General features: G+C 45.4%; 1 protein-coding gene across 2 annotated transcripts in view; it reads left to right on the top strand.

Moving 5' to 3' along the window:
* Positions 1 to 10000, top strand: part of LOC124005922 (metabotropic glutamate receptor 5-like) — a 145622-nt gene that overhangs the window by 134067 nt on the left and 1555 nt on the right. For both annotated transcript variants that reach the window (XM_046315565.1, XM_046315563.1), the window contains exons 14-17: positions 2087 to 2245; positions 4313 to 4621; positions 7640 to 7806; positions 9785 to 10000. The exon at positions 9785 to 10000 is cut by the window's right edge and continues 1555 nt beyond it. In XM_046315565.1, coding sequence (XP_046171521.1) covers positions 2087 to 2245; positions 4313 to 4621; positions 7640 to 7806; positions 9785 to 10000 — 851 coding nt within the window. The remainder of the gene's footprint in view (positions 1 to 2086; positions 2246 to 4312; positions 4622 to 7639; positions 7807 to 9784) is intronic.

Here is a 10000-nt window from a genome sequence, read left to right as displayed (position 1 = left end):
CTGTATCCTGGTTGTGTTGTTGTTGCAGACTAACCGTATTGCCTGTATCCTGGTTGTGTTGTTGTTGTTGCAGACTAACCGTATAGCCTGTATCCTGGTTGTGTTGTTGTTGTTGCAGACTAACCGTATAGCCCGTATCCTGGTTGTGTTGTTGTTGTTGCAGACTAACCGTATTGCCTGTATCCTGGTTGTGTTGTTGTTGTTGCAGACTAACCGTATAGCCCGTATCCTGGTTGTGTTGTTGTTGTTGCAGACTAACCGTATAGCCTGTATCCTGGTTGTGTTGTTGTTGTTGCAGACTAACCGTATAGCCCGTATCCTGGTTGTGTTGTTGCAGACTAACCGTATAGCCTGTATCCTGGTTGTGTTGTTGTTGTTGTTGCAGACTAACCGTATAGCCTGTATCCTGGTTGTGTTGTTGTTGTTGCAGACTAACCGTATAGCCTGTATCCTGGCTGTGTTGTTGCAGACTAACCGTATAGCCTGTATCCTGGTTGTGTTGTTGTTGCAGACTAACCGTATTGCCTGTATCCTGGTTGTGTTGTTGTTGTTGCAGACTAACCGTATAGCCTGTATCCTGGTTGTGTTGTTGTTGTTGCAGACTAACTGTATAGCCTGTATCCTGGCTGTGTTGTTGTAGACTAACCGTATAGCCTGTATCCTGGTTGTGTTGTTGTTGTTGCAGACTAACCGTATAGCCTGTATCCTGGTTGTGTTGTTGCAGACTAACCGTATAGCCCGTATCCTGGATGTGTTGTTGCAGACTAACCGTATAGCCTGTATCCTGGTTGTGTTGTTGTTGTTGTTGCAGACTAACCGTATAGCCCGTATCCTGGTTGTGTTGTTGCAGACTAACCGTATAGCCTGTATCCTGGTTGTGTTGTTGTTGTTGTTGCAGACTAACCATATAGCCCGTATCCTGGTTGTGTTGTTGCAGACTAACCGTATAGCCTGTATCCTGGTTGTGTTGTTGTTGTTGCAGACTAACCGTATAGCCCGTATCCTGGTTGTGTTGTTGTTGTTGCAGACTAACCGTATTGCCTGTATCCTGGTTGTGTTGTTGTTGTTGCAGACTAACCGTATAGCCCGTATCCTGGTTGTGTTGTTGTTGTTGCAGACTAACCGTATAGCCTGTATCCTGGTTGTGTTGTTGTTGTTGCAGACTAACCGTATAGCCCGTATCCTGGTTGTGTTGTTGCAGACTAACCGTATAGCCTGTATCCTGGTTGTGTTGTTGTTGTTGTTGCAGACTAACCGTATAGCCTGTATCCTGGTTGTGTTGTTGTTGTTGCAGACTAACCGTATAGCCTGTATCCTGGCTGTGTTGTTGCAGACTAACCGTATAGCCTGTATCCTGGTTGTGTTGTTGTTGCAGACTAACCGTATTGCCTGTATCCTGGTTGTGTTGTTGTTGTTGCAGACTAACCGTATAGCCTGTATCCTGGTTGTGTTGTTGTTGTTGCAGACTAACTGTATAGCCTGTATCCTGGCTGTGTTGTTGTAGACTAACCGTATAGCCTGTATCCTGGTTGTGTTGTTGTTGTTGCAGACTAACCGTATAGCCTGTATCCTGGTTGTGTTGTTGCAGACTAACCGTATAGCCCGTATCCTGGATGTGTTGTTGCAGACTAACCGTATAGCCTGTATCCTGGTTGTGTTGTTGTTGTTGCAGACTAACCGTATAGCCTGTATCCTGGTTGTGTTGTTGTTGTTGTTGCAGACTAACCATATAGCCTGTATCCTGGCTGTGTTGTTGTTGTTGTTGCAGACTAACCGTATAGCCTGTATCCTGGTTGTGTTGTTGTTGCAGACTAACCGTATAGCCTGTATCCTGGTTGTGTTGTTGTTGTTGTTGCAGACTAACCGTATAGCCCGTATCCTGGTTGTGTTGTTGTTGTTGCAGACTAACCGTATAGCCTGTATCCTGGTTGTGTTGTTGTTGTTGCAGACTAACCGTATAGCCTGTATCCTGGCTGTGTTGTTGTTGCAGACTAACCGTATAGCCTGTATCCTGGTTGTGTTGTTGTTGTTGTTGCAGACTAACCGTATAGCCTGTATCCTGGCTGTGTTGTTGTTGTTGTTGCAGACTAACCGTATAGCCCGTATCCTGGCTGGCAGTAAGAAGAAGATCTGTACAAAGAAGCCCAGGTTCATGTCTGCCTGCGCCCAGCTCATCATCGCCTCTCTACTCATCCTGCTGCAGCTGGGCATCATAGTGGCTCTCTTCCTCATGGAACCCCCACAGGTAGGCTGTGCCCACTGTGTGTGTGTGTGTGTGTGTGTGTGTGTGTGTGTGTGTGTGTGTGTGTGTGTGTGTGTGTGTGTGTGTGTGTGTGTGTGTGTGTGTGTGTGTGTGTGTGTGTGTGTGTGTGTGTGTGTGTGTGTGTGTGTGTGTGTGTGTGTGAGAGTGTTTACAGTATGTACATGCTGACACTGTGCCACGGATCCCTCTGGAACTTTCATTGCGCACACCTGGCCCCTATTCCCACTGATTGTATTTGTATATGAACTCAGCAAAAAAAGAAACGTCCTCTCACTGTCAACTGCATTTATGTTGGAGCAGGGGAGTAACAAACTGGGAACAAAAAGGGAATAACGTAACGTGTAAATATTTGTTTAAAACATAACAAGATTCAACAACTGAGACATAAACTGAACAAGTTCTACAGACGTGTGGCTGACAGAAATGAAATAATATGTCCCTGAACAAAGGGGGGGGGTCAAAATCAAAAGTAACAGTCAGTATGTGGTGTGGCCACCAGCTGCATTAATTACAGCAGTGCATCTCCTCCTCATGGACTGTACCAGATGTGCCAATTCTTGCTGTGAGATGTTACCCAATCTTCCAACAAGGCACCTACCTGCAAGTTCCCGGACATTTCTGGGGTGAATGGCCCTAGCCCTCACCCTCCGATCCAACAGGTCCCAGACCTGCTCAATGGGATTGAGATCTGGGCTCTTCGCTGGCCATGGCAGAACACTGACATTCCTGTCTTGCAGGAAATCACACACAGAACGAACAGTATGGCTGGTGGCATTGATATGCTGGAGGGTCATGTCAGGATGAGCCCGCAGGAAGAGTACCACATGAGGGAGGAGGATGTCTTCCCTGTAACGCACAGCATTGAGATTGCCTGCAATGACAACAAGCTCAGTCCGATGATACTGTGACACACCTCCCGAGACCATGACGGACCCTCCACCTCCAAATCGATCCCGTTACAGAGTACAGGCCTCTGTGTAACGCACATTCCTTCGACGATAAACGCGAATCCGACCATCACCCCCTGGTGAGACGAAACCGCGACTTATCAGTGAAGAGCACTTTTTTCCTGTACTGTATGGTCCAGCGACGGTGGGTTTGTGGCCATAGGCACGTTGTTGCCGGTGATGTCTGGTTAGGATCTGCCTAACAACAGGCCTACAAGCCCTCAGTCCAGCCTTTCTCAGCCTGTTGCAGACAGTCTGAGCACAAATGGAGGGATTGTGCGTTCCTGGTGTAATTCGGGCAGTTGTTGTTGCCATCCTGTACCTGTGGTCTGCCACTGCGAGGACGATCAGCTGTCCGTCTTGTCTCCCTGTAGCTCTGTCTTAGGCGGCTCACAGTTCGGAAATTGCAATTTATTTCCCCGGCCACATCTGCTGTCCTCATGCCTCCTTGCAGCATGCCTAAGGCACGTTCACACAGATGAGCAGGGACCCTGGGCATCTTTCTTTTGGTGTTTTTCAGAGTCAGTAGAAAGGCCTCTTTAGTGTCCTAAGTTTTCATAACTGTGACCTTAGTTGCCTACCGTCTGTAAGCTGTTAGTGTCTTACCGACCGTTCCACAGGTGTATGTTCATTAATTGTTTATTGAACAAGCATGGGAAACGGGGTTTAAACCCTTTACAATGAAGATCTGTGAAGTTATTTTGATATTTACAAATTATCTTTGAAAGACAGGGTCCTGAAAAAGGGACGTTTCTTTTTTTGCTGAGTTTATGTGCCCTTTGTTCACTATGGTGCTGTTATTGTTACAATGTCCGTTGGTACGTGTGAGTACCTGTGCTGTGTGTTTCGGGCTTTCGCAGATGATTACGGGTCTCGTCCCGTGTGATAATCATTGTATGCTAGTGTTATTTATTCAAGGTTCTCGCTCTTTTGTTTGGGTTTCAACCCTGTGTTTTTGTATTGTGTTTGTTTGGTCTTCGCCCCGTGCCTTTACATGGCACGCTGTAATTTGGGTAAAATTTTTAAAACTATTACGCATTCCTGCGCCTGTCTCCCGATCCTTCATGCCAACGTGACACACTGATGGCTTTACTACCTGCAGGTGATCCACGACTACCCCAGCATCCGGCAGGTCAACCTCATCTGTTACACCACCAACCTGGGTGTGGTGGCGCCGCTGGGTTACAATGGCCTGCTGATCCTGAGCTGCACCTTCTACGCCTTCAAGACGCGTAACGTCCCAGCCAACTTCAACGAGGCCAAGTACATCGCCTTCACCATGTACACCACCTGTATCATCTGGCTGGCCTTCGTGCCCATCTACTTCGGTTCCAACTACAAGATCATCACCATGTGCTTCAGCGTCAGCCTCAGTGCCACTGTGGCGCTCTGCTGCATGTTCGCACCCAAGGTAAGACACACAACACTAGAAGTAGAAAGTGGAGACAAACTAACTTCAGCTTTAACAACAAAGGAGTTTGACTGAGGACCTTGAAAAGTAATGTTTTTTGGAAGATTGTGTTTGGTTATAAGGTTATTTATTTGTATTTTATTTATTTATTTTTAGGGGGTAGATCAGCTTTAATATTGCTGGTAGATTGTAGCTTCCATCAATATAATTGACTGCATCACTTCCAATCCCCCACATATATGTTTTGCAAATATACAGTTGAAATTGGAAATTTACATACATTTAGGTTAGAGTCATTAAAACTCGTTTTTCAACTACTTCACAAATTTCTTTATAACAAACTATAGTTTTGGCGTGTCGGTTAGGACAGCTACTTTGTGCATGACACAAGTAATTTTTCCAACAATTGTTTACAGACAGATTATTTCACTTATCATTCACTGTATTACAATTCCAGTGGGTCAGAAGTTTACATACACTACGTTGACTGTGCCTTTAACCAGTTTGGGAAATTCCAGAAAATTATGTCATGGCTTTAGAAGCTTCTGATAGGCTAATTGACATCATCAAGGCCTACCTTCAAACTTAGTGCATATTTGCTTAGTGCATATCTTCATGAGAAAATCAAAAGAAATCAGCCAAGACCTCAGAAAAAAATTGTGCACCTCCACAAGTCTGGTTCATCCTTGGGAACCATTTCCAAATACCTGAAGGTACCACGTTCATCTGTACAAACAATAGCACGCAAGTATAAACACCACAGGACCACGCAGTGGTCATACTGCTCAGGAAGGAGATGCATTCTGTCTCCTAGAGATTAAAGTACTTTGGTGCGAAAAGTGCTAATCAATCCCAGAACAACAGCAAAGGACCTTGTGCAGATGCTGGAGGAAACAGTTACAAAAGTATCTATATCCACAGTAAAACAAGTCCTATATTGACATATCCTGAAAGGCCGCTCAGCAAGGAAGAAGCCACTGCTCCAAAATCGCCATAAAAAAGCCAGACTACTGTTTGCAACTGCACATTGGGACAAAGGTCATACTTTTTGAAGAAATGTTCTCTGCTCTGATGAAACAAAAATAGAACTATTAGGCCATAATGACCATCGTTATGTTTGGAGGAAAAAGGGGGAGGCTTGCAAGCTGAAGAACACCATCCCAACCGTGAAGCACGGGGGTGGCAGCATCATGTTGTGGGGGTGTTTTTCTGCAGGAGGGACTGACTGGTGAACTTCACAAAATAGATGGCATCATGAGGAGAAAAATTATGTGGATATATTGAAGCAACATCTCAAGACATCAGTCAGGAAGTTAAAGCTTGGTCGCAAATGGGTCTTCCAAATGGCATACTTCGAAAGTTGTGGCAAAATGGCTTAAGGACAACAAAGTCAAGGTATTGGAGTGGCCATCACAAAGCCCTGACCTCAATCCTATAGAACATTTGTGGGCAGAACTGAAAAGGTGTGTGCAAGCAAAGAGGCCTACAAACCTGACTCAGTTACACCAGCTCTGTCAGGAGGAATGGGCCAACATTCACCCATCTTATTGTGGGAAGCTTGTGGAAGGCTACCCGGAACGTTTGACCCAAGTTAAATCATTTCAAGGCAATGCTACCAAATACTAATTGAGTGTATGTAAACTTTTGACCCACTGGGAATGTGATGAAATAAATAAAAGCAGAAATAAATCACTCTCTACTACTATTCTGACATTTCACATTCTTAAAATAAAGTGGTGATTCTAACTGACCTAAGACAGGACATTTTCACTAGGATTAAATGTCAGTAATTGTGAGCAACTGCGTTTAAATGTATTTGGCTGAGGTGTATGTAAACTTCCCACTTCAGCTGTATATACATACACTACCGTTCAAAAGTTTGGCGTCACTTAGAAATGTCCTTGTTTTTGAAAGAAAAGCTAATTTTTTGTCCATTAAAATAACATCAAATTGATCAGAAGTACAGTGTAGACATTGTTAATGTTGTAAATGACTATTGTCGCTGGAAACGGCTGATTTGTAATATCTACATTGGCGTCCAGAGGCCCATTATCAGCAATCATCACTCCTTTGTTCCAATGCTATTCCAAGTTGATCATTTTAAAAGGCTAATTGATCATTAGAAAACCCTTTTGCAATTATGTTAGCACAGCTGAAAACTGTCGTGCTGATTAAAGAAGCAATAAAACTGGCCTTCTTTAGAGTAGTTGAGTATCTGGAGCATCAGTATTTGTGGGTTCGATTAAAGGCTCAAAATGGCCAGAAACAAAGACCTTTCTGAAACTCGTCAGTCTATTATTGTTCTGAGAAATGAAGGCTGTTCCATGCGAGGAATTGCCAAGAAACTGAAGGTCACGTACAACGCTGTGTACTACTGTTTTCACAGAACAGCGCAAACTGTCTCTAACTAGAATAGAAAGAGGAGTGGGAGGTGCACAACTGAGCAAGAGGACAAGTACATTAGAGTGTCTAGTTTGAGAAACAGACGCCTCACAAGTCCTCAACTGGCAGCTTCATTAAATAGTACCCGCAAAACACCAGTCAGTCTCAACGTCAACAGTGAAGAGGAGAAGAAGAAAAAGAAAAAGCCATATCTCAGATCAGGCAATAAAAATTAAATATTAAGATGGACAAAAGAACACAGACACTGGACAGAGGAACTCCGCCAAGAAGGCCAGCATCCCAGAGTTGCCTCTTCACTGTTGACGTTGAGACTGGTGTTTTGCGGGTACTATTTAATGAAGCTGCCAGTTGAGGACTTGTTTCAGATGTCCATTCGGTTTGATTTCTATTTGCCATATCTTTCAAACTGTGCTCTTTCACAAAAACATATTGGTTATAAGGGGTTTGTGAAGGGTTATAATAGTGTTATATAGTGCCTAGTGTGCAGTCTATGCTTATGAAGGGGTATGAAGCTCTTCGGTCTGAATCTCTCTCTCTCTCTCTCTCTCTCTCTCTCTCTCTCTCTCTCTCTCTCTCTCTCTCTCTCTCTCTCTCTCTCTCTCTCTCTCTCTCCAGGTGTATATCATCCTGGCCAAGCCGGAGCGTAACGTGCGCAGTGCTTTCACTACGAGCACGGTAGTACGCATGCATGTGGGCGATGGGAAGTCCTCCTCAGCCGCCAGCCGCTCCTCCAGCCTGGCCAACCTCTGGAGGCGACGCGGCTCCGCCGGAGAGACGCTCAGGTGTGTGTGTGTCGCAGGGAATACATAGAGATGCTGTAAAGGCTGTTTGGGGTCACACAGGAGGTAGAGTTCAGCTGAGGAATGTTTCAGAGATCGGTGCTGGGTCACTGCTCGCTAAGTGAATCTCATTTGAGGGCCGTTTCAGTAAAAGCCTTTTTAGTGCAGGGCCATTTCAATGAAGGCCATCTGATTCAATGCTTCCCCAGCCGCTGTGAGTCTGTCTCTCTCTGTCTCTCTCTGTCTGACCTGAGTCTGACCCGCATACCTGATTATGCAGACCACTTTCCAGGAGAAAGAGAGAGTGGGGGGAGAGAGAGAGAGGGGACAGATAGAGAGAGGGGGAGAGAGAGAGAGATGGAGAGAGGGGGAGGGAGAGAGAGAGAGGGGAGAGAGAGAAGGGGCAGAGAGAGAGAGGTGGAGAAAGAGAGATATGGAGAGAGGGGGAGGGAGACAGAGAGAAGGGGAGAGAGAGAGAGAAAGGGGAGTGTGAGAGAAGGGAGAGAGAGAGGGAGGGAGAGAGAGAGAAGGGACACAGATAGAGAGAGGTGGAGAAAGAGAGAGATGGAGAGAGGGGGAGGGAGACAGAGAGGGGAGAGAGAGAGAGAAAGGAAGATAAAAAAAACAATTGGAAGAGGACCAAGATCTCTATCTCTAATGGAACAACCACATGACCAAGCTCTCCATCTCTAATGGAACAACCATGTGACCAAGTTCTCCATCTCTAATGGAACAACCATGTGACCAAGTTCTCCATCTCTAATGGAACAACCATGTGACCAAGTTCTCCATCTCTAATGGAACAACCATGTGACCAAGCTCTCCATCTCTAATGGGACAACCATGTGACCAAGTTCTCCATCTCTAATGGAACAACCATGTGACCAAGTTCTCCATCTCTAATGGAACAACCACATGACCAAACTCTCTATCTCTAATGGAACAACCACATGACCAAGTTCTCCATCTCTAATGGAACAACCATGTGACCTAGCTCTCCATCTCTAATGGAACAACCACATGACCAAGTTCTCCATCTCTAATGGGACAACCACATGACCAAGCTCTCCATCTCTAATGGAACAACCACATGACCAAGCTCTCCATCTCTAATGGAACAACCATGTGACCAAGTTCTCCATCTCTAATGGGACAACCACATGACCAAGCTCTCCATCTCTAATGGAACAACCATGTGACCAAGTTCTCCATCTCTAATGGGACAACCACATGACCAAGCTCTCCATCTCTAATGGAACAACCATGTGACCAAGCTCTCCATCTCTAATGGAACAACCACATGACCAAGTTCTCCATCTCTAATGGGACAACCACATGACCAAGCTCTCCATCTCTAATGGAACAACCATGTGACCAAGTTCTCCATCTCTAATGGGACAACCACATGACCAAGTTCTCCATCTCTAATGGGACAACCATGTGAAAAGCCATATGAAATGACAATGTGCTGCTCCACAGAGTCAAATGGAAAAGAGAAAAAGACAGTCTCTTTAGGTGGCTGGTTACGGTCTCGTTTGCCAAGACTACAACCAGACCAGTATAAGATGTGGTCCCACGTGGCTCAGTTGGTAGAACATGGCATTTGTGGGTTTGTTGTGGGTTTGATTCTCATGAGGGACCAGTATGAGAAAATGTATGGCAAATGTATGCACGCACTACGGTAAGTCGCTCTGGAAAAGAACATCTGCTAAAATATCAAATGTGTCAGAAACATTCCTCTTTCCGGCTCTTTCTCCCCCTGTTGTCTGTGTGCTGAGGTTATATGAGTCCTCCCATAGCAGCATGATTTAATCAGACGCTCCATCATAGATTAATCACACTAATTAACCTGACAATTGGGAGAGAGAAGAGGAGGAGATGGAGGGGAGGAATAGAGAAAATGGTTTCTACACTGATATGGACCAGCTGAAACACACTTATTTAATTTCCTGTTTTCACTTCCTGTTTCCTGTGTCTACAGCTCCAATGGAAAGTCAGTATCTTGGGCCCAGACGGAGCGGGGTTCCCGTGGAAACCACCTGTGGCAGCGCCTGTCGTTCCACATCAAGAGGAAGGAGAATAACCAGACAGCTGTCATCAAGCCCTTCTCCAAGACCCCCGAGGGGCGCTACAGTGGGGGTGCTGACCTGCTCCCCCACATGCCCTTGCCCTCCCTACCACACTCCCACTCTGATGC

The sequence above is a fragment of the Oncorhynchus gorbuscha genome, linkage group LG19 (genome assembly GCF_021184085.1).
Source record: "Oncorhynchus gorbuscha isolate QuinsamMale2020 ecotype Even-year linkage group LG19, OgorEven_v1.0, whole genome shotgun sequence".
NCBI lineage: Eukaryota > Metazoa > Chordata > Actinopteri > Salmoniformes > Salmonidae > Oncorhynchus > Oncorhynchus gorbuscha.
The sequence above is the reverse complement of the archived record's forward strand: the minus strand, read 5'-3'. Positions and strand labels throughout refer to the sequence as shown.